Here is a 26,321-nt window from a genome sequence, read left to right on the forward strand (position 1 = left end):
AATCGAGCAATGAAACTGCAGCGGCAAGATCTGAACACTAAAACCAATTCATTCAGCTAAAGCTGTTTTGGTGCTTAGTGTGTATTTTCAAATAACCGTTATTAACCCCTTAAGGACCAAACTTCTGGAATAAAAGGGAATCATGACGTGTCACACACGTCATGTGTCCTTAAGGGGTTAAAGGTAGGCAGACAGTGTAATAGGGCAGCAGGAAATGCTAGCAGAATGCTTGATTGTATAGGGAGAGGTATTAGTTAGCAGTAGAAAGAGGGAAGTGCTCATGCCATTGTACAGAACACTGGTGAGACCTCACTTGGAGTATTGTACACAGTACTGGAGACCGTGTCTTCAGAAGGATATTGATACTTTAGAGAGTTCAGAGAAGGGCTACTAAACTGGTTCATGGATTGCAGGATAACACTTACAAGGAAAGGTTAAAGGAACTTAACATGTATAGCTTGGAGGAAAGACGAGACAGGGAGGATATGATAGAAACTTAAATTTAAATACATAAAGGGAATCAACACAGTAAAGGAGAAGACTATATATAACCCCTTAAGACCGCAGCCAAATGTACAAGTTGTGATCCAAAAAAAACGTAAACAAAACCTGGCATTTGCGCTATATGTCTGTCCAACCGTAATTCACCTCTTTCATATTAAATACACCTACACTTTTTATATATATCATTTTATTCAGGGGAAACAGGGCTTTCGTTTAACATCAAATATTATGGTATGGAACATAATTTAATATGAAAAAAATGTAAAAAAAATTGGGAGAAAATAAGATTTTTTTTTAATTTTTTTAGTTCTACGTGACATTTTAACTGTGAATGTCATAAAACTGTTTGCTTTTACTGCAATACAATACACATATTTGTATTCAGCGATGTCTAACGTGTAAAACAGTACCCCCTATGTACAGGTTTTATGGTGTTTTGGGAAGTTACAGGGTCAAATATAGCCTGTTACATATTTCAGTTTTTTCACATTGAAATTCGCCAGATTGGTTACGTTGCCTTTGAGACCATATGGTAGCCCAGGAATAAGAATTACCCCCATGATGGCATACCATTTGCAAAAGTAGACAACCCAAGGTATTGCAAATGGAGTATGTCCAGTCTTTTTTAGTAGCCACTTGGTCACAAACACTGGCCAAAGTTAGTGTTAATATTTGAAAATGCAAAAAAAATAATTTGAACGCAAATTTTGGCCTGTGTTTGTGACTAAGTGGCTACTAAAAAAAACTGAACATACCCTATTTGCAATACCCTGGGTTGTCTACTATTGCAAATGGTATGCCATCATGGGGATAATTTTCATTCCTGGGCTACCATACGGTCTAAAAGGCAACCTGGCGAATTTTAATGTGAAAAAACTGAAACGCAAACCTTATATTTGACTCTGTAACTTTTGAAAACACCATAAAACCTGTACATGAGGGGTACTGTTATACTCAGGAGACTTCGCTGAACACAAATATTAGTATTTAAAAACAGTAAAAACGTATCACAAAAATTATATCGTCAGTGTAAGTGCCATTTGTGTGTGAAAAATGCAAAAAAATTCACTGTCACTGACGATATCGTCGTTGTTATATATTTTACTGTTTTGAAACACTAATATTTGTGTTAAGCGAAGTCTTCTGAGTAAAACAGTACCCCCCCATGTACAGATTTTATGGTGTCTTTGAAAGTTACAGGGTTAAATATAGTGCTAGAAAATTTTATTCCCTGAACTGAGCAAATTGTAATTAATAAAATGACCTAATTATGTCAAATTATTACATAAATATATACATAGAATTATTATTATATATATATATATATATATATATATATATATATATATATGTGTGTGTGTATATATATATATATATATATATATGTATATATATATATGTATTTAATTTTTTTATTATTATTTTTATTTATATATAGGTATATATAGTGATATATACGTATATAGATATATATATTATTTCGTTCTACATGTATTTTGATATCTATATATATATTCATTTTAAAATACAGTTAGAACGAAATTACGCATTTATATATATTTTTTGTCTATTTATTTTTTATTATTTTTTTAATTTTATTTTTTAACGTATTTATATATTTATTTATTTGTTATTATATATAAATATATATATAATATAAATTATATATATTTAATCAATATCATTGTACGTGTATTTTGATATTAATATATATATAATTATGTATATATTAATATTAAAATACACGTAGACAGTGTATGTATATTTATGTGTATGTGTGTATATGTGTATCTATATACTTAGATCATATATATAATGAATATATATATGATCTAAGTATATATAATCTTATTTTTACACTGTTTTAACATTTATTTTATTTTTATTTTAGACAGCAGGGGGGGGTACCTGTAATTACAGGCACTCCCCCTGCTGGCATTGACATGGACGGCATCGCGGGGTCCTCGCAAGGACCTCGCGATCACATGGCCCTGGGGGGCTGAAGAGGACGGAGGGGGACTCCCTGGGCTCCCAGGTAAGTCCCCCATACTGCGATCGCCGGCGTGGGATCGCCAGCGACTGGGTAAGTAGAAAAGATTGCAGGGCGTTTAGAGCCACCAAAATGGGGACCGCATAGAACACACTGCGGTCAAAAGGGGTTAAAAGAATAAAGACTACCACAACAAGAGGACATAGTCTTAAATTAGAGGGGCAAAGGTTTAAAATAATATCAGGAAGTATTACTTTACTGAGGGGGTAGTGGATGCATGTGTGGCGAAACCGACCTCGCCACGTGTCCTTGGAGGGGGCTGCTTGCCCACGTCTTGCCTTTGGACTATGGACCCGACTTTATGTGAATGTGTTAACCCAGATAGCTATGCCATGGAGCCCATTCGTGTAGTTAAAGACTTCGGCTCCATGGCTGTTGAACTGTGTGAATAGGATCTGAGCGCTATTTGGTAGTTTTGTGCGCTCAGATCCCAGCTATCTGGGGATATGTGACATGTCTGTGTTTTATGTATAAAATGTGACTTTGTGTATTTTATAGTATTTTAATGCTTTGTGCTCACCATGTGCATAATGGAGTCTTGTCTCTGTCCTGGGAGATAATTGAATTACTTCTCAATTATCTCCAGGATAGAAGACTCTGAAACCGGTCTGGGCCAGATAGCCATGTGCCAGCCAGGGCCCAAAAGATATTTTACTAACTTCTGAACCCCTGGTCTAATTCATGCCATGTTTTTCCCCTGAATGGATTGATTGTGAATATGTAATTTTTATGTGAATTGGATGTATGGTTTTAGAGTTATGAAAGTTGGGTAAAAAGTATGTTTTAAAATGTATGTATAATTGGATTACCTCCCAGGCTAAGGGGAGGGAATCTGTGGGATGTAACCATTGTGATTGGTGTATTGTAAATCCCTCCCTTGCATGGGCGAATCCTTTATAAGACAGTGTGTGAATAAATCTGTAGTTCCTGTTTTAGCCCTCAAAGTGAAGTGCCGTCTCATTCTTGGGGGAGGATTTATTGTATGCTGTTCCAGTTTGACTGCTAGGAGTGAAAACCTATTCGTATGTTTCCTATTCAACTGTCTACAGCATTCAGAGGCTTGAGAGGATTTATATGCTTCTCAGATTCGGTGATTGTGGTGTCTGCCAGAGTGCTTGGAGTCCTCAGGAAACGCTAGGAGCATCCTTTAACGGAGGTACCCAGTCGGGGTGCCAGGCGATCCGTTACAGCATGGAATAGCCTTCCAGCTGAAGTAGTAGAGGTTAACACAGTAAAGGAGTTTAAGCATGCGTGGGATAGGCATAAGGCTATCCTAACTATAAGATAAGGCCAGGGACTAATGAAAGTATTTAGAAAATTGGGCAGACAAGATGGGCTCTTATCTGCCGTCACATTCTATGTCTATGTTTCTATGTTTCTATGTTATTGAGTTATGAAGCATAGCATTGACAACCAGATAGAATTCGAATTACAGTCATTCATTATCATGGTTTTTTATTTTATTTAAATTAATATATGACAATTTAATTTTGGATGCTAGAACTTATTCTTACCACATCCCGTTTCATCAGCGTTGTCATCACAGTCATCATCCTCATCGCATAGCCAGCTCTGGTGTATGCATCGTCCACTAGGACAGGTAAAAAAATTCCCACCACACGACGGATATGCTGTAAGACAAAACATACATCAGTTCTTCAACGTGGCATCTTCCTCTATGTAGCCATTTGATTGGAGTTACAGCAATTATCCTAAACATAACACACATGCCAGCTGTATCAAGCCAAGTTAAATATTGAAATGTGAGTGACAACAAGTACAAAAACAGCAGTGTAGGACAGGATGAATGATGCTCTGTCTGTGTATCTTATAAGGGTATTTTAGGTATTACTCATTGGTGCTGTTTTGGTCTAGAAAAATTACTGAAACTGAACCGGCTCCAAAAAAAGCAGAAGTATGAAATAACCGTACTGCAGTTTCTTTCATCACTGCCATCCCCACAGTCATCGTCATGATCACAAAGGAAGGCTCGAGGGATGCATTCTCCATTCGGACACTGGAACTGGCTGTTGAGACATTTCCGTGCTGTAAAAAAAAAAAAGTCAGGGAAATAAACTTGATTGGGAATTGTATCAGTACCTCTTCTAATAAAATAAAGAAGCATTGAACATGTTATTAGGAAGAGGTTTTAAAGAGCACATTGAGTTAAAGCGCCAGCCATTGGCCTTTTGGTGAATCTGTCTCCTTTCAAGGGTCACTCCAGATTAGCTTTAAATCACTCTTTTTAATGCAGTATTCAATGGACTAAAATATATCCAAGTACAACAGAATTAAAAATAATTTAAAATACCATGAAAATGATACTCACATTTGAAGTTTTACCTTGTCTCTAAATCCCTAGGACAGGGGTAGACAACCTTTGGGACTACAGATGTTGTGGACTACATCTCCCCTGATGCTTTGCCAGTATTATGGCTGTAAGAGCATTATGTGTGATGTAGTCCACAATGTCTGGAGTGCCAAAGGTTGCCTACTCCTGCCTGGGATATGTATGTGCTGCGGTGAGCTCTGCCAAGACCAGGAAGTTACTTGGCTAATCATGATGCTCGGTTCACTGTCTATGGCAGCTTATCCCATGAATTACTGCTCACTAGGGGTTTTTGTGGTTTTAACATCAGTTGTCAGGTAGCTATTGTAGAAAACTGAAAGTGAATTACAACTTCTAAAAACTCCTGCTGTTCAGTCCTTAGGATAGTAAAAGTATTTGTATTGGCAGAGGCGAAAGATTAACATCATGACATACTGGAGTGAAAGGGTAGACTTACAGCTGCAATGACTACTGTATGGACAGAGATACAAAGAAACAGACAGACAAATGTCATTTGCGGTAACACTTACTGCAGTTGGCTTCATCTGTGGCATCACGACAATCTACCTTCCCATCACACTTCTGACTTGTGTTATAACAAGCTCCACTGGCACAAGTAAGCTGACTGCATACAGGGTAATCTGGAACCAAGCGATAACAGATTATAATGCGGTTCTTAAAAGAACATGGTAGAGATGTGTACGAGCTAATGATTTGTTTCAGTATTTTTCAGATTAATTTGTTTCAAATTCCGGTTCATCCAAAATCTGTGAAATATCAATCTGGATGATCCGAATTTCGATTCAGAAATGTGTTACTTTTTTAATTGTGGAAGCTGATTGTTCCTTATGGGCAATGGATAATGTTGGCAGTCACAAAGCTACCAAGGAAAGCAGAAATTTAGACAGCAATCTGCTAAATTACTAAATTATCAAAATGAAGAAGGGTCCTTTTCTTAATCTTGATTTATTTTGTTGTTTAGTTGGTAACTCTCCAATTTGCTGTGTGGTTTGCTATATATGGGATTGTGATAAGGATACCAATTATCTAATGAGGGAGCTATCTGCTAAACAGCTCCCTAATTTGGTATTCATAAATATGGCAATACCACGTAAGGAATCTAAATTATGGAATTATCTGCTATACTCCTGAAAGAGAAAAATTAAGAAAATTATTTTTCGCAATTTTGAACTTCAGCAATTTAGCAGTTAGCTCCATAATTTGGTATCCTTAAATATCCCACGTAATCCCAGATAAGGATAGCAAATTAGAGCATGATCTACTAAACAGTTGAAAGATTACATTTAAGAAAAGTCCATTCCTTAATTTTAATCTTTCTGCTGTTTAGTAGATAATGACGTAATTGGCTATCCTTACGTGGGATATTGAAGGACACAAAATTAGGGAGCAGTCTACTACACAGCTAAAATATCAAAATGAAGAGTCCTTTTCTTAATATTGATCTGTCAGCTGTTTAGAATTACTTTCTAATTCGGTATCGCTATCAAAACAAGGGATTCAGAAAATGTTCCTTTAGATTAGTTTTCGATTTGTTAATTTTTTGTTTAATTTGTTGATTTTTAAAATCAAAAATTGACAGTTCTGGCCAAATTCTTTCGATTTTTAATTCTAGACAAAACTTATACAACGGTATATCTCTAGTAAAACAATCTGAAATAGAATTGTGTTAGGTAAGACAACAAGAAGGTATTCATACTGAACAAAAATCTATTATCCAACTTGGCAAAAGGAGTCATAGTCACAAAAGGCTTTTAATGTCTGAACAATTGTACTCTTCATTATGGACATTATGTGCCATGTCTGCTTAAATACATTTTGAACAATACACTCTGCTATTCTTTAAGGTATGTTTTAAGCTGGAATGAATTGATGGATGTGATCTTCTGCTTACACGGCAGTTAACAAGGCAGGGCAGGAAGAGGCACCTACACTATATCCCTAAAATACTGCCCCCATTAATTAAGGGCTCCTCCGTTGCTTGAAAACCTATTGATTAGTTTGATGTTACATAGTAACAGGACAAGATGGGGCATCTATTGTACTTGTGAATTTGTGTATTTGTCATGTAAATGGAGCTTTGGACTTTGCCATTGTATATTTAAATGATCCCGTAAAGAATCTTTGTGCACGCCAGTAACCACATGTGAATCAGTAAGTTTTACAACTAGCTTATCTGACTGCATTTGAGATACCTAGGTGAGGAATAGCTAGCTTTGTGCAAAGGAACACGAAATGAGTGAAGAGGTCAGCGAAACTCAAAAGAAGCCTCGTAATAACCCTTCTTAGGGCTGTGGGTGTTTTCTATGGGACTACAAAATGCACTGGTTTCTGGTAATCAGCATGAGTTCCATTGTTATCCGACCCTTTTCACATTCTAAGGTGACTTTCACTGCTGGACACTAATAATCTGGATTAAACCCACTGTTCAGCACTCAGGACATAGTTTTAACTGGACGTCATAGACTTAGCCAAGTTCATTTTATAATGATTTGATATATATATTAATGTAGCAAATCCCCATCTATATGATTAGAAATCAATACGTTCTTGGTTTGCATTGTCAAATGATCATTTTTATTTTATTTTTTTGACAAGGCCAGAAATGGGGGATGTAGAGCTGGAAATCAGGAGATAACAAATTTACAATTGGGTTTCTTACATTGCTGTAATAAATGAATGATGAGTTCAAGTGACTCAAAACATCAGTATAAATAGGACAAACTGTACAACATTATCTGCTTCCCCTGATGGCAACAGTTATATTGTCGGTGTCACTATATTAAAGCTTGAAAATGGGGTAATTAGTATAGATGGGAGAATGTTTACAAAATACCAGAAGGACACAGCATTATAAAGGCTGGAAGCAAAGGGGACCAACAGCAGAAAAAGAGAAATGCTAAATATTGACCTTAATGACCTGAAGTCTGTTTTTACCCTGTAATTCTGTAACCGGCGGTACTAACATACGGACAATGGTGCCCGATCAGTTAGATGAAAGCAACACATGCGAAGAGAACAATACAAAAAAACACATAAAAAAATAAAAAAAAATAAAAAAAATAGAAGAGGGAAGTTGTTTCCCATTTTCTTTCCATGATTTAAAAGGAAGGTGAGATCTGTGCCTCTCTCAATGTGGCGTGGATCACTTGCTCAATAAGAACACAAAAGCTTCATGAGCAACACTTGAATCTTTGTACTGACTCGAGGAAAATGTAAGAAAAAGTATCAAAGAAATACCATTTGGTTTTGATGGCAAGTGGAAACCTCCAAATACCTGTGATTCCTGTTAATCACTCCCCCCCTCTGATGTTCTCACTAATAGCTTCCTAATCCTTCTCCAATGTTCTGCACTTTCTCCACGTTCTCACTCAGAATTATATAATCCCTACAAATGTAGATACTAGTTCATACTCCCTCTAGAATGTAAGCTCATTGAGCAGGACCCTCCACCTCTCTGTTCCTGTACGTCCAGTTGTCTGGTTACAATTACATGTCTGTTAGACCACCCATTGTACACTGCTACGGAATCTGATGGCGCTATATAAATAATATAATAATAATAATAATAATAATAATAATAGAGGCTCACATATGATCCAGCAATAAGATGTTAGAAAAAAACAAAACAACATAAATCAAGTGTTGCAATGTGTTAAACCCAAATCCTTACATTAGTAGCAGACTGTCTGCATTAACCCTCAGCGATATTAAAGTCTATAGTGAAATGTAATAAATTTAATTACAGCACCGGGCTCTTGAAATGTCTATACCAAGAAAGAAAATAGCCAGCAGCATCTACTCTAATTAAATGGGTTATAGCTACAGCATTGCTCAGATGTTTATCTTCGTCTGCATGGGTAGTTTTTCCTTCACGCTAATCCCATTAGCTACAAAATGGGCCGTAGTTTAAAAAACTCTTGTTCCGTTTTATGACATGTTAAAGAGACGAGTTATTTAATATTAGTAGAATTTTTCACTTGACTGATCTCCTAAATAATGCACCCTAGTCATAGACAAACTCCACTTCTTATCTCTTTTGCAACTTAGATGTGTGTGCTACAGCATCCAAGACGGGGGATCATTAGGCCAAGAACTATGTGTGCTGCTCCCAAGGATCTCTTTACTTTAAGAACCAATAGGGCCTACGAGCTGCAAATCTCCTTGACTTAGCCGGGAATGGTTTCCTCTACTTAATTGAATGCCTTTGAAGTTAATCCAACAGATACAGTTTTTTTTTCTCCTCTGTTTTGTAAAAAGTGATTTGGAGGCAAAGCTGTGACTTTAGAAAATAAAAGCCTGCTTAAAAATACTAACGTAGAACCCAATAAATGACTTTATTCAGAGGTAAACAGAATTAGTAACTTGGGATTTATTAGAGAGATCAAAAAGTTTAAAGAGAGAAAAATAGCCTGTTTGCTTCATGAAATTAAAGTGTTATGGTCTAGGCTAGGATATGGCTTGGGCAGGATTTTTTAGCATTTTTTGATATGTGGAATAATTATCAGATAACCGATATTTACTGTAGATTTTGTTTGTATTCACATCGAAAGACTCCCATGAGTTAAAGCCATATAAACAGGATTCTCTTGTAAAATAGTTTTTTGTGAAATGGTCAAAATCAGGCAGATTTAAAATAGGACATTCTATCAGGGGAACAAAATAAGCCATAACACCCAGTTATTGCACAAAACGCACACTGCATCATGGTGTGCGCAAACGTTTATTTTTCGAATAGCAGACATTATTCATTCATGAAGGAGATTTCATTTTAAAATTAGTTGATCAATTCATGTTAAAAATAAAAAGTTGTACAAAACAAGTGCAGCAGAAAACATCAACTTTTTCCTCAGGGAAAACAAGTTGTATATGTAAACATAGTGCATTTCTCATGCTTCTTAGTCATTTAATTCTAAGAAGACATACATCGGCAACTGCATTAGGGTATGCCTGGAAACACACTTTGCACACGTGCCCATGCCACCCTGTCTCTGAGTCACAATAAATCTCACAAAAACACATTTCCATTGATTCAGTGCTTTCCTAAAGAGAAATTTAATGCGTGACATTGCCATGTTTTATATGAATCACATAATGGATTAATTAATAAATACCTTAAGATACCCATTCTGGCCAAGGGGCAACCATATCCTGCCATTATACCATTTAAGTTTAGCTCCGCCTATTTCCTAGTCACATTCTATGATCAAATAATCGTCCCGGCCTAGCTGATATGGTTCCAAGCTATGTTACTTTGTTTGTCTAATATAATAATAATATTAGAAATGATAGTTCAATATGCCCTTACAGGATTTCGTTAAAGAGGAATTTGAGTACATCAAACTTAATACATAATGATATCCACAGAAAAGGCATGACTATATGAACAACATGCTAACGTCTTATTACGAAGTAGAGTAAGCCCTTAAAGACCATGGATTACACAGATCCATTTATATCGTAACATTTTGAGCAATTTTACTGATAATATGGAGTTGATATTACTTATTAATTAAAATGCAATTGAATTACGGTAAAAGTTTTATACTTTGTATTAAGATCGGATGGACTTACTGCAGTTTATCTCGTCAGCTCCATCTAAACAATCCTTTGTCCTGTCGCACCTGTATGCCAGAGGGATACACAGTCCATTCGTACATGTAAACTGCTGGCTGGAACATGTTCTACCAGCTGTAAGAAATCATACATGTTTTAATGTAAAACCTGAATTGGCTATTCTATGGATACTCGTAACAGCAGTTAAAAAGCTAAAGGTTATGAAATCTCCCAGAAATTCATGGAAACTGCTCTTGGCCCATAGTTGTAGACGAGCATTTTGCATTACCCAGATCTGTTCTATGTAAATAGTTATTATTTTTGCCAGGTTTTAAGGACATTTACATGCTACCTAAATATTTCTTTCTTAATTTATTTTGTTAAGATAGTATAGCAAAATTGCATTTCCATCCTAGGTGTGCATGGCTTATAGCACGTCTTTGAGTATCCAACCCATGTGCCGTATAGAGAATCAGGGTATACAAGATGGTATAGAAAAGCATTGATCATCTTGGCTTCCCAGTATTTGAACACAACACGTTTCATGTTGGTCCATGTAGTTCACAAACATATGGGGTGCCGCCATTAGCTACCACTAGTATAGTACAATTGACTATTACACTTACTGCAGTGCGTTTCATCCGAGCCATCTTCACAGTCTTCCTCATTATCACATTGCCAGGAACTAGAAATGCATTCTCCATCAGTGCATTTAAATTCTGACGCTGAACATGTGATATCTGTCAAATGGAAGAATGGGTAAAAAAAAAGGAGTATTCGTAAAGATGAAATCGCTGAAATTCCAACAGAGTCCAAAGATAACATAAGACAAAGTATGGACAACTTTGTCTTCTGTACATTCCCAACTCTTGACAAAACTTGACAAAGGTCAGAGCTACAGTTTCACATAAGAGCGAGAGTACAGCACTGACATGAGTTCCTGGAAGAGGTAGCACCAGGAGCTGAAGAATATCCACCAGTCGAAGATGGCGCCAGCAGCGAGGGACAGCTTCACACAAGTAAAACTTACCTTCCTCTGTACCCTTAGGCTAAAATATGCAAAGGCCCCAGACGCTGACTGGGCCACTTTAAGCCACAGTCTTTAATTTATTTATTAATTTTATTTATTACTGTCATTTATAAAACACAAACGTATTTCCCAGAGCTGTACAATTAGGGGAGAATGTAGGCTATACACAAACCGTAAAAAAGATAAAGAGGGCCCAGCCCGTGAGCTGAGATCTGGCCATTAAAGCTCTTTTATTTAGTTAGATGGCCCGTTAGCTTGCACTCTATAACTGAAAATTATTTTCTTCTTTTAAAATCTATAGAAATACAGGTAAGACTGTACCCAGTGCATGGTGCCAGCGGTATCTGATACACATGAGGTCTACAGTAACACATTTCTGGAGCTAATTTCCTGTATGTAGTAAGAGTACCATATTAGAGGATAGTTACCAGACACATAGAATGCCAGAATTCCTGGCACCTGTGTTAGGGAAACAAAGGAGTCATTTCTAAATATTTACTTAGAATACTGCATTGCCAGCTAAACATGCCACAAGACGGAAGTTGCTTAACCAGGAAAAAAAATATTTATATCTAATAATTTCCAAGTACGCGTTAAATTCTATTATTATTGCCCAACTCAATAGTACTCATTTATTGACCTCAAAAGGCTGAGAGTTGAAATGAGCTAGGAAGAGAGCATACCATACTGATACTTAGACAGGTTCTAAATTGGTTAAATAAACCAATACAGTACTTTCATCAGATTCTTCTGCTTGTCCAGATATTTTATTACATCAGATATGCTATAATGAGCCCATGTAGGGGTACGCAGTTGGAGCCAGGTAAGTAGGTCTGCTTTGATTAAAAGCTTTGGATACCGAGCAGGTATTTGTATTTTATCTTTTTACTTGCAATCCCAGAAAAGATACTCACTATCCCCTTTTTTAATTATTATTTATTTTAATACACCAGTATATATTTATGTTCACCAGTACTGGCTAAATTTGTCATTGCAGATGTTTATTACTGCTCAAACAGAATTATCATCTGCTTAATATCAAAGTTAGCCATGGCTGTTCTATGCATTCTCTGTGCAGTGCACCGTACAAAGTACATTTGCAATGGTGCAACAAATAAATTTGCAATGGTGATTGGTACTTACGACATCCAGCTTCATCGGAGTTGTCTGAGCAGTCTCCTGTGCCATCACATTTCCAGCTCTCTGGAATACAGCGCCCGTTTGTACACCGAAAATTTCCAGCTGCACAAGCTGTGATAAAAGAGGAGTAATGAAGCCATTTAAAATGAGATACCAAAAATATCCATTTTTTATGTTACATTTTAAATACAAGAAGAAAAGTATGTTACATTTTAAATACAAGAAGAAAAGCCACATGTGTTTCTTCTACCACACCAAAAGTACTAAAACATAAAAAAAAGAGAGTAAAAAAAATGAACACAAAAAGAAAATTCTTGTCCATCAAACATTCCAGTTTATTAGTTGTCATACTTTATGATTGCTCCATAAGCGACCTCCAATTTGACTTGGATGATGGGGAGGCATGGGGCATTCTTGATTGAGCATGGACCTGGTACTGGTTTAATTTTTTCAACAATTATTTTTAAAAGTAGAGCTAATCTATGTACCTCTACATGACAGTGTCCTAATTGAGTGATTTGTTTGATTACGGTTTTCTTGTTTATTTTTCAAAGTCTTTTAAAATGAAAATGTCTCTTTGGGTTTCTTGGGAATATAAATCCGGCACCTACAATGCACTTTTATACTGCTTAAACCGAATAAAATGTTTGGGGGAAAAATTTGCACAACATAACATTTATTCATATCCAATATAAAATTCAATCATGCAATATATGTAATATGAGTATGATACCTCCAGATTGGAGAGAAAACAAACTGGTTGAACTAAACCTTTTCTCAACCACTGGCAGGTGGCTCACATTCCTATATTTTGTAATTAAAGATACACTCCAAACGCATAAGCACTTCTGCTTGCTACTGAACTGCAACTACACAGTTTTTCTGTGGACTATTCCTTTGATAATATGATTTGTACTCCTACATTGTTTTTAATGAGAGTTTCATTGACACATCTACAATACGTTTGTCCATGAACACATGATTCCCACTCATAACAATTTTTTGTAATTAAGCCCATGATTCCCACTCCTACAATATTTTTGTAAATAGCATGATTATTCACAAAATTCGCTGATGCAGAATATTTCATTAATATGAATCATTTTTTTTGTCACTGGGTTGGTTTTGTTTTTGCATTAGGAAATGTGCTGGAACCATTTCTCTAAAACATGATTATAGGTCATTTTTCACTACTGTATTCTGGTAGTCGGTAAATGGGAGTGGGGAGAATGGGGGAGTTCATAGACCACATTCACGTGTAGCTCATTCCTTCATGCTAAATGGGTGGGGTAATAGAGCAGAAATGGACTAAAATCATTCATACATCTTCCTCTCAACCCCTGTGTCCTTGAACGGAAGACTAAACCAGGGTTCCAATAGCAATACCACTTTACCAAAAAAAAAATCTTCCTTAGTGCCTTTATGTTGAAGTGTGACAGGGACCAACCCACAAACACGCACATTAATAATAACGCAACAACACTAGCTCATCTCCCCATATATCTTAAAATAAACATGTTCCTACCTCAATTAAGTATTATTCGTCTTTAATAAAAAAAAGCAAAATCCAGCATTGTCCAGAGCACACAGGGGCTTCTCGTAATATGCTCACTGATTTCAATGCAGGAGAAATTTCTTTGGGTGAAACATATATAACATATAATATATACTGATCAGTTACAACATGAAAACGACCTGATTAACATTGTGTCGGCCCACCTCGTGCTGACAAAACAGCTTTGATGCATAGAGGCATGGACTCCACAAGACCTCTGAATGTGTCTAGCACCAAGACATTAGCAGCAGATGCTTTAAGTTCTACAGGTTGCAAAGTGGGGCATCCATGGATTGGGTTTGTTGTTCCAGCACATCCCACAGATGCTCAGCCAGATTGAGATCTGAGGAATTTGGAGGCCAAGGCAACACCTTAAACTCATGCCATGTTCCTCAAACATATCGGTTCATTAGTTGTCCTTCCTTGCACCACTTTTACTAGGTAATAACCACTGCATACCACGAACACACCACAAGACTTGCTGCTTTGGAGATGCTCTGACCCAGTCATCTAGCCATCACTACATGGCCCTTGTCGAAATCATTCAGATCTTTTAACTTAAATTTATATATATTCCACCTCTTGACAGCTGCCATTGTAATTATATAATCAATGTTATTCACTTCACCTGTCTGTGGTTTTAATATTGTAGCTGATCGGTGTATATACACTGCCTGGCCAAATAAAAAGTCGCCACCTGGATTTAACTAAGCAAATAGGTAAGAGCTTCCTATTAGGTAGTTACTGCATGGGTGATTATCTTTCAGCTAGCAACAAGTTATTTAACCCCAACTGATGCAATGAGTAGCTTCTCATTTCTTAAACAACCATGTCGAAAGATACATCCTGTGGTCGTGGAAAAGATGTTAGTCTGTTTGAGAAGGGTCAAATCATTGGCATGCATCAAGCAGAGAAAACATCTAAGGAGATTGCATAAACTACTAAAATTGGGTTAAAAACTCTTCAACACATTATTCAAAACTGGAAGGATAGTGGGGAACCATCGTCTTCGAGGAGAAATGTGGTCAGAAAAAAATCCTGATTGATAGTGATCGGCGATCACTTAAACGTTTGGTGAAATCAAATCGTAGAAAAAGAACAGTAGAACTCAGGGCTATGTTTAATAGTGAAAGTAAGAGCATTTTCACACGCACAATGCGAAGGGAACTCAAGAGATTGGGACTGAACAGCTGTGTAGCCTTAAGAAAACCACTAATCTGTGAGGCTTATCGGAAAAACAAGGCTTCTATTTGCTAGGGAGCATAAACATTGGACTCTGGAGCAATGGAAGAAGGTCATGTGGTCTGATGAGTCCAGATTTACCCTGTTCCAGAGTGATTTGCGCATCAGGGTAAGAAAAGAAGCGGATAAAGTGATGCACCCATCATGCCTAGTGCCTACTGTACAAGCCTGGGGGCAGTGCTATGATCTGGGGTTGCTGCAGTTGGTCAGGTCTAGGTTCAGCAACATTATTTGCCCAAAGAATGAGGTCAGCTGAATACCTGGATATACTGAATGAACAGGTTATTCCATCAATGTATTTTTTCTTCCCTGATGGCACGGGCATATTCCAAGATGACAATGGCAGGATTCATCGGGCTCAAATCGGGCTCAAAAGAGTGGTTCAAGGAGCATGAGACATAATTTTCACACATAAATTGACCACCACAGAGTCCAGACCTTAACCCCATTGAGAATCTTTGGGATGTGCTGGAGAAGACTTTGCACAGTGGTACGACTCTCTCATCATCAATACAAGATCTTGAAAAATGAATGAACACAGGACAAAAATAAATCTCGCGACATTGCAAAAGCTTTTCGAAACAATGCCACAGCGAATGCATGCCATAATCAAAGCTAAAGGCGGTCCAACTAAATATTAGAGTGTGTGACCTTTTTTTTTTTTGGGCGACATTTTTTTGGGGCCAGGCAGTATATATATATATATATATATATATATATATATATATATATATATATATTGTTTTCCCAGAAAATAAGACCGGTCTTATATTAATTTTTGCTCAAAAAAACATACTAGGGTTTATTTTCAGAAAATGTCTTAGTAATTTATATATTACAGGTGGACCTCACTTACTGACCGGGCTCCTTTCTTACGACATGGCCATAAAGCGAATTCGCCAGTAAGTGAGGGTGCACTAGTAAGCATGTGCAGGAATTCCCCAAAACATAGACCAGTTCACTGTCGCATGCAATCCCGCAAATCTATGTTTGGGAAAAATTCCCCGAACATAGATTAGCAAACTAGCGACGATCTCAAGGATTATTATTATTATTATTATTATTATTATCATTTTCGGGGTAGGGCTTATATTACTAGCATCCCCTGAAAATAAGCTAGGGCTTATTTTCAGGGGATGTCTTATCTGTCAGCTTATCTGCTCATGCTAGCTTGTCAGTACTGGCATTGAGTGTTTTAGGAGACCTACACGTGCTTTTTTAGTACATGTATACCAAGTATTATAGGAGCTGTACTCATTTTAGCATAAATTTAGCTTGGTCTAAAATAACCAACAACTTTGCATGTTTTAAAGGCATCACAGGTAATTAAATTATTGGTTCTATTATTTTCCAAGGGACTAAAAACATACTGTGGCAGCGCAAACACTGAAATGCTAAACTCTGGTAGCTATTAAAGGACCACCATAGGCACCCAGACCACTTCAGCTCAATGAAGTGGTCTGGGTGCCAGGTCCGTCTAGCTTGTTGCACTGAGGGTTAATCCAGCCTCTAGTGTTTGTCTCACTGAAGTCACTAGAAGCGCTTTCGCGATTCTCATTGTGAAAATCACAGTGAGAAGACACTGGATGTCCATAGGAAAGCATTGAGTAATGCTTTCCTATGGGCTGTTTGAATGCACCCGCGGCTCTTGCCTCACATGCGCATTCGGCGCTGACATCGGCAGGAGGAGGAGAGTTCCCCAGTGCCGAGGGAGCCCGGCGCTCAGGAAAGGTAAGTGGCTGAAGGGGTTTTAACCCCCTTAGCCCAGCGGGAAGGAAGCCCTGAGGATGGGGGGGGGGGGGGCTAATGACCCTATAGTGCCAGGAAAATTAGTTTGTTTTCCTGGCACTATAGTGCTCCTTTAACCCCTTAAGGACCGCTGACGGTTCAGGACCGTCAGCGGTAAAACGTGCGTTTGGACCGCTGACGGTCCTGAACCGTCATAACGGTTTTGGCCAACTTACCTGATCGCCGTCGGTCCCACGGCGGCGATCAGCTCTCCTCCCGGTCCAGGGGGACTGCCTGTCTGCCCGGGCAGTCCCCCCTCGGCAGATCAGGACCCCACGGCCATGTGATCACTCGATCACATGACCGCAATAGGGGTCTGTGTATCTGCCTGCAGGGGGACTGTCTGTGCTGACAGGCAGTCTCCCTGCAAGTAAAAAATCATAAAATAAAGTGTAAAAAAAAAGAAATCAGTGTAAAAAAAAAAAATAATATGTGTATATATATATGATATATATACATGTATTATATCTATATATACCTATATATAATATATGTATATATATATAATATATATAATGTCACACTAAGTGTATTTTTATATTTATATATACGTATATTAATATAAAAATACACTTATATTTAAATTACACACGAATATATACAATATATATAATAACTATATATATGGTATATATATATTATTATAAAATACAAATAATATGTTAATAAAAATAAATAACAAAAAATAAAAATAATTTTTAATAAATAAAAAAAAATTATATATATATATATATTCAATTTTATTCTAACAGTATTTTGATATTGATATATATATACTTATATCAAAATACACTTAGAATGTAATGATATATATATCTATGTATAAATAAATAAATAAAAATAATACAAAATATACATATGTCCACATACATAATTACATAAATAATTTCATAAATATACACGTAGACGTCAAATACATAAATATGTATATATATTAAAATTCTACGTGCATATTTATGTAATATTTTTACCTAATTAAGTAATTTTAATGATTGCAATTTGAGGGACCTGCCTGCCAACCCAGGCCAAAAGTCCAGATAATTTAATTTGCTAGCACTGTGTTTAACCCTGTAACTTTCTATGACACCCTAAATCCTGTACATGGGGGTACTGTTTTACTCGGGAGACTTCGCTGAACACAAATATTAGTGTTTCAAAACAGTAAAACATATCACAGCGATGATATTGTCAGTGAAAGTGAAGTTTTTTGCATTTTTCACACACAAACAGCTCTTTCACTGAGGATATTATTGCTGTGATATATTTTACTGTTCTGATACACTAATATTTGTGTTCAGCGAAGTCTCCTGAGTATAACAGTACCCCACATGTAGAGGTTTTATAGTGTTTGTGAAAGTTACAGGGTCAAATATAAGGCTTGATTTTACTTTTTTTTTTTTTTTATTGAAATTTGTCAGATTGGTTAGGTTGCCTTTGAGAGCGTATGGTAGCCAAGGAATGAGAATTAGCCCCATGATGGCATACCATTTGCAAAAGAAGACAACCCTAGGTATTGCAAATGGGGTATGTTCAGCCTTTTTTAGTAGCCACTTAGTCACAAACACCGGCCAAAGTTAGCGTTTTTTGCATTTTTAACACACAAACAAATATAAATGCTAACTTTGGCCAGTGTTTGTGACTAGGTGGCTACTAAAAAAGACTGGACATACCCCATTTTGAATACCCTGGGTTGTCTACTTTAAAAAATATGTACATGTTAGGTGTGTTTCGGGGATTTATGACAGATAACGGTGTAACAATGTCACTATTGATACATTTAAAATATATATATAGTGAAACAGCAATTTCCTACTTGTATTTATAGGCCTATAACTTGCAAAAAAAAGCAATAAAGCATGTAAACACTGGGTGTTTTTAAACTCGGGACAAAATTTTGAATCTATTTAGCAGTTTTTTTCATTAGCTTTTGTAGATAAGTAAAAGATTTTTCAAGTAAAAGTCCAAAAACATGTTTTTTTTTGTTTTTTTTTACCATATTTTATTATTTTTTTTAAATACAATATATGACATAATATAAATACTGGTATGTAAAGAAAGCCCTTCTTGTTGTGAAAAAAACAATATATAACTTGTATGGGAACCGTAAATGAGAGAGCGGAAAATTACAGCTAAACACAAACACCACAAAAGTGTTAAAACTGCTCTGGTCCTTAACGTACAAACATCGCAAAAACAGGCCGGTCCTGAAGGGGTTAAATAGTATTTGTATTCAAACAAGCAGCACTGTTAGTTTATGTTTTTGAATCTTGCAGTTGCTGTTTGCTATTGAGCAAATTATGGTGCAAATCTACTAATATTATTATAATTCTTTATTTACCACTAACAAATTATAAAGCAATATTTGTTTTAATTGTGTGAAATAAATAAACCATAAACCTTAAAGGACACAAAAAAAATGTATAAATGTCTTGAGATGATAATATTTAGTGTTCTGGAGAAAAATCGCAGATGATTAGGGTTATTCACCAAACATGGTATTGAAGTAAAACTAAAAGTCGATTAGCAAAAATTAGGCCAAAACAGCCAAGATGTAAATTGTGCCGGTTGGAGAATGTTTACAAATCATTTACCTGCGTAAACGTTGCAATTCATTTTTCACTTCGCCCGCTATTTAGTTATTAAACCCCCAAAGCTATATTTAAGATAAACAAATCAAGGTTTAAAAAAAACATATTACCAAACAAAATCCTTAATATAACATATAAGCTGTTCCTAAGCTTGAATCCATAAACTGATTAACTTGCTGAATCTGGTTAAAATTAGCCTTATCTAAAATGCTAAGAATAGCTTACAATAGAAAGCAGTGTGATAATAATGTTTTTACGATGCATGCGACAAAAACTAGCATACTAAATGATAACCAGAACAGTTATGTGTCCAAATCAGTTTTCCAAACAAAAACAGCACAGCTCCCTGGAGCCAATGCTTTACGTAACGTGTTCCACTACATTTTTTCAGTTGCTATCACAATTGTGGTCCCTAAACACTTTTTGGCCGCGTGGCAGTTACTGGGTATTGGGCATTTTTAGAGTTATAATGCACTGCTTTCATTAAATACATTGACTAGTTAATGGAATAGGATGCGTTAAAACCAGATTGATAAGATGGCATATACGCCATCATCGGTCCATAAGGGGTTAATAAAACCCATTCGAGAAATGCAGTTCCATGTCAGTTCTGTACAATTTCGAGATTTCTTTTTACGTTCTTTTACGTTTGTTTGTTTGGGGAATTTTTTTGCTTTGTTTTGTTTGTTTGTTTTTTATACAGTACTTGATACGTTAAGTAAATCTGCAGATATTAGCAGCAGAACATGAAATGCATAAAAACCTCAATATTTCCAGTGAACTAAAAAAAACAACTGCAGGTTAAGGTGGGATTTGGAGAAATCACTCAGAGCAGTGCTGTGACTTACAGCAATAACATGTTAAATGCAAGCATCTTATTTAACTCAATTTCTGATACAAACTTCACACTTAATGCACCTAGGATGATTTGCCTGTTACCCACATAGCATACCAATATACACAAACATGAATTATCAGTCTCACTAATTCCAACCGGAATACACAGCTTTCAGAAGAATAGCATTTTGCAGTTTCTACGCCTCCTGCAGTCAAAGAGTTAATTAAACCTGATCATTTTTTTTTCCTTAAGTGCTGACTTTGTATGGTATTTAAAAATCTGATTGTCTAACAGTGACTTCCTGATTTATAATGTATGCTGCAAGTGGTCAGAGATTTCACTCCGGTTATTGATGGTACAGGATGGTACAGGAGTAGTACACCCAAATACCTTCTATGGAATAATGTATGGTGGTGGTTGGTGGTACAGGCCTGGGGTTGGTGGTACGGCGTTCTTATCAAATCACCTTTACAGAACAACAGCCCTCCCTAACAGAAAACACTTTCAAGGAATGTACAAATGCAGGCTGAATACCAGAGATATTGCAGAGTAAGTTACTACATAGAGCAAAGATGAGGCTGCTCAAGAAGCATGATTTATTGGGGGGGGGGGGGGGGTGGAAGCATTTATATGTTTAATGATGCTTTTGACTTAACACTTTTGAAGCTAGGTTTCTTTCTCGGCCCTTTTAGTAAATAATCCCAAATAAAGCGTAGAGACTTTAGAAGGTCTATTCAGTAAACAGGGAGTCCAGGTGACTTTAGAACCCTCTTTAAGGCCAATATAACAGAGCAGAACAAATATCTCAAACACATTAATTGGAAATTGAAAACGAATCTACTATTTTAGTCTACATTTTTTATATTGGTTCTCAAGTCACCAGACAGGATTACTAGTAAAACTCCAACTGACTTGAAATCAATAATATTTAGGCTAAAAAAATGCTTTAATTTATGTAAAATTAGGAAAAATTATTTAACTCAGTTACAGTCATAGCTAGGCTGTTTTAGACTTAATTTTGTCATTTGTATTTCAGTCCATTAAAATTCCAGATTTAGTAAATAAACCCCATTGTATGTTGAACAAAACCCACACTTTTGCACATCATCCCATGTTCTGTGGACTCCATCTTCCGCCAATCTGTCTGGATGCCAGTGATGATAGTTGCAGTCTGCAGCATATCTAGTTAATTAATTCCAATAACTATTTAATTCTTAGCTGTAACTCCTGTAACTCTATGCCAAACTCAAACCCCTATAAACATAAGCTTACCTCTAACTGCAATAATTCTAGGCCTAATCTTAACCATAACTCCCATAACTCTTGGCCTAGCACAATAAACACTAACCTTAACATAGGCCTCAATTTAATAAGCTCTCCAAATAATTCAATATTGTTAGAAAATGTTTCCAAATGATATAGATATAAAAATAAACATACTTTAATTGTGATTTCCGAAGATAAATTATTTAGAATGTTTTTCTAACAATATGGAATAATTTGCAAAATGTTTATTAAATCAAGGTCATAGTTATGTTAAAACGAATGTGACACATGCCATATGAGTAACCATATGTGACAAACGTTCCTTCCCTTGTATGTTTGCCATGGACTCCTGGAGGTGTGTAGAAGTTGGCCTCCTGCCCACTGACTATGGTCCAGGTCTGGGACACCATTTGGGAGTTACCCTGCCCAGCCGCTATTAACAGCTTTCCCTGGATGCCCTTGGTTCATCACTTTCCCTTCATGCGAATAGAACTGAACGCTAGCTCTTTGGCGGCCGTTGGCATGAACCAAACCCACGAATAGTCCCAGGGGTACTTAGAACTAAATTTGGCATGAGGATTTGTGGGTACCCGGTCACCTCAGCGGAACTTAGCCACGAATGTTATGGAACTGTTTTCAGCATGAGGTGACCGTGCAGTTCCCGGACAACTTGGTTTGTGGTTTTGAACCACTTTGAAATCCGCCAGGAGACTGCTTTTTGGAGGGAAGGTGCCTGAGACTAAGAGGAACAATCTCTACCTAAGAACCAGGCGGAGCACCCCGTTTTGAGGCAGCAAGAGCTCCATAAAAAGCCCTGGAACTATTTTGGGCATAGGACCACATGTGCGGCCGGTCAAAACTTGCATGGAGGGGTTATTTTATGTTTTTATGATGTTTTGGGGTATTTTTATCTTTTTATATTTTTGTGTTTGCCTCTCTGTTCCTGGGAGATAAGTAGCTTATCAATCTTTAACGCAATTATCTCCCAGGCCCAGAGATTTCTGGGAGGGGCTTGTGGTGAAGACAATAGAGACCCACTGCTGGGGTCTGTGTATAAAAAGGCTGTGTTTGGATGCATTAAACTAGTTGTACTCCTAGAACTATGTGTCGTCTAGTTACTGGGAGGAGAAAGGGATAATCATTGTTGCAGCTTGTTCTAGCTCATGGTGGATTCAGCGGGGAAAGTCCTTGTAAGGACTAGAGCTCCCAGGACTATGTGTCGTCCAGTTCCTGGGAGTGTATAGTGCTAGTCCCCTATCCTGCTCCAGGCTGGAAAAAAACTTCAGGAGGACCCCAGTCAAGCCACGGCAACAGAGGCAGAAGCGCTGAGGTTTTCCCCTGTGCAAGCTAGGAAGCGGTCCTTGGCAAAGGTACCCAGCCGGGGTACAGGGAGCTCCGCCACACCCTATATTATGCATTTATCTCTAACATGCCTGCTTGGGATCTATTCCAGTTATCTGGTACATATTTAGTATAGCTGAGCTTTTTTATTGTACTTTTAAGGGTTTATTCGCTAAACACCAAACTGTTTTGAACTGAAAACTTAATTTCAAAATTCAGGCTAAAATTACCCCGATGTGACACAGAGAATTATTAGTATGATTCTTTCAAATCATTTTAGTCTAAATTTTGGAAAGTCTGTTTTCAATTCATCCACCATTCACTGTTTAGCAAATAAACCCCTTAGACTTAAAAGGTAACTGCTATAGATTTTTTTCTATCTGTTCATACTGAAATCGTTGAATACTATAATAATCTCTTTTATTGTATTTCTGCCAATATATTCTGGAGTCATTTAAGACACGATTGACTAGCGGAGTGGTTTGAATTGCAGTTGTCGTGTTCAGTAAAGTCCGTCCATCCTTTTATGATCCAAATGCCCCTCTTCCTCGGTCTGAGAGATCGACACTTACCAAGATTGTGTCATGATCCCTACCCCTAAGTATGTTAACTACAATTCCTTCCTGTTTGATCAGAGATTCTGGCATTCATTCAGGTTATTATGCAGTTACATTAGCACAAACCACACTGAAGTTATCAATTCCTACACACTCTAGTCAACATCAGGAGACAATAAGACACTAAAGTCCCACCAACACTAGTCCTATGACTGGGTGCAAACGGAAAAAAAAAATCTTGCCTGGAAATACAACTAAATTTACTTTTGTGGACTGCCAATCACATCATGCTAAGCAGCTCAACGTATGATGAAAAGATCAGCATGCATTGAATAATAAATAAAGCAGCACCGAGGACAGCACCGCAAACATTATTCACTGTAGAAGCGTATATATGTCAACACGATATCACCTGGTATGCATTATATTTCATGAAAACTTTGGCAAAGTATATAGGAAAACTGCAAGGAACTCTATTTTCATTGTAATTGGAACGTTTGTGCAAAGTAGGCCAGCTTGGAAGCATGTCACAACTTGTACACTGATGGGACAGCAAAAACGGTATTGTATCATTGACATTAATTAAAGAGGCAATATATTAAAATTGAGTCAATCAGAGGCTGCAGTTAGGCTCCAAAATTGCATCTTTTTTTTTGGGGGGGGGGGAGGGGAGGGGGGGCATCTTTTGTGGATTATCAACCACAAATTCAGTGAGTGTGAGGGAAGTTGTGTTGGAAGTTGTAGATCACCTTTTGTGGTTATCAACCACAAATTCAGTGAGTGTGATGGAAGTTGTGTTGGAAGATGTAGATCACCTTTTGTGGTTATCAACCACAATTTCAGTGAGTGTGATGGAAGTTGTGTTGGAAGATGTAGTCCACAGTTGATGACTGAGTACTGAGGCTACCTACGTCTGCTGTTGTCCAGTAAGTTTAGAAAATCAAAACAAAAAATATATATTTATTTTCTAGAATGACAAAATCTCTTGTAAATCTAAAGAGATATCATTCATGCAGTACATTAACCTAATACGTCTTTGTGTAATATGTATGTGTTCTTTGCTACACGGAGGGAGACTGTTTTTTCCGAGGCAAAAACAGATGTTATAAGAGCTGTCACCATGGAAACCCATTGAATGTCTCTCAACATTTAGCTCTTAGCATCCAATATAGCACTTCTTTAGTCTTGCTTAATCCCCTCCTCCACCCTCAAATTTAAGAATTCATAGACCCTAGAATGAGGACAGATTTTTTTAATTCCTACTTTAATATGATGGGGAAAAAATCCTACATGGATTGGGAAACAAAATATATTAAGGGCAATTAGCAACATGTCATGTTCAGAAAAGTGGTGTAAGGTTCTAAAAGTAAGGAATTGCTATGGAAACCACCTGGACATTCCATTGGTGATTATTTCACCCCAGAGATTATAAAGAGTTATAGCTTTAGTCAAATACATGTGAAAAGTATAGGCATCATTCATGTGAATTGATTGCATGAGATTTATTTCCAATAACAATTTTTATTATTACTATCAATTATACTATATTTCTATTGTTATTTGTAGTATACTGGAAAAAAAATTGTACATCCATTATAAAGATATTTGTAAAATATTTTAAGGATGATATGATATTTTAATTTTTTTTCCATCCATTATGAAAATGCCTTATACATATTTTTAGGATGATATGATACCTTTTTGGCTACCGAGAATATTCAGATCCCTCCTAGAAGCAAAGGAATGTGCCTTAGAATAGCACATCAATTTTCACTCTAAATCACTTGGAGTTGGGTACTAGACAACAGTAATAGGAAAACAATAGTTCTTCAGTACTGCCCTGGAATTGAGAATGCTGATTGGGCAGTAGACCAGGAATGAGTTACAAAATCTTTTATAGCACTAGATTATCAGGTCAAAAGTTCTCCGTCAGTAATGACTAGTGCGCTTACACTGTTACACTCATAAGTGTTGATGATTAATACCAATCCCAGATATGAGAATATAATCTGTGGACAGAAGACACAAGTGTCATTGTCATACACACTGCCACATCGGGATTGCTGCTGCTAATTACTTGATAGACTCTGTAATTCAATTCTGAGTTTGATAAATACCGATTATGTTAACACACACATTGTTTTTAGATTCTAAACACAAGTTATTCACTAATGTGTGGATTGTTGGGAATTCAAAATGGATGCCAATTGGATTTCAAATAAATAAAGCAAAAAAAAAGTCAAATTTGGTAACGTCGCCAAGCTAACTATATTTTATACTGGCTATTTTGGCCTTAAATTGTTTACTTTGGATTTACTTTGAATTCACAAAATTTTAGTCTTTTGCAAATAAACCTGATATACATGATTGGGGTTTTGCTTAACGTGCAAAATGACCAGCAAGGTTCAATGGAAATGGTAGCATTAAAGAAGCAAAGGAGATGTTTTCTTGCATTATATATCACTAAACTGGTACCAATACAGAGGTTTCACAATTTAACAGAATGCGATTAGGTTGTA

At 36.7% G+C, this 26,321-nt stretch overlaps 1 protein-coding gene across 1 annotated transcript in view; it reads right to left on the bottom strand.

Moving 5' to 3' along the window:
* LRP2 (LDL receptor related protein 2) overlaps positions 1 to 26,321 on the bottom strand; it is a 176,142-nt gene that overhangs the window by 128,123 nt on the left and 21,698 nt on the right. The window contains exons 2-7 of the mRNA XM_063429700.1: positions 12,631 to 12,738; positions 11,084 to 11,197; positions 10,476 to 10,592; positions 5,414 to 5,524; positions 4,487 to 4,600; positions 4,069 to 4,185 (exon numbers count right to left, since the gene is read on the bottom strand). Of these exons, the coding sequence (XP_063285770.1) occupies positions 4,069 to 4,185; positions 4,487 to 4,600; positions 5,414 to 5,524; positions 10,476 to 10,592; positions 11,084 to 11,197; positions 12,631 to 12,738 (681 nt within the window). The remainder of the gene's footprint in view (positions 1 to 4,068; positions 4,186 to 4,486; positions 4,601 to 5,413; positions 5,525 to 10,475; positions 10,593 to 11,083; positions 11,198 to 12,630; positions 12,739 to 26,321) is intronic.

This window comes from Pelobates fuscus, chromosome 8 (assembly GCF_036172605.1).
Source record: "Pelobates fuscus isolate aPelFus1 chromosome 8, aPelFus1.pri, whole genome shotgun sequence".
NCBI lineage: Eukaryota > Metazoa > Chordata > Amphibia > Anura > Pelobatidae > Pelobates > Pelobates fuscus.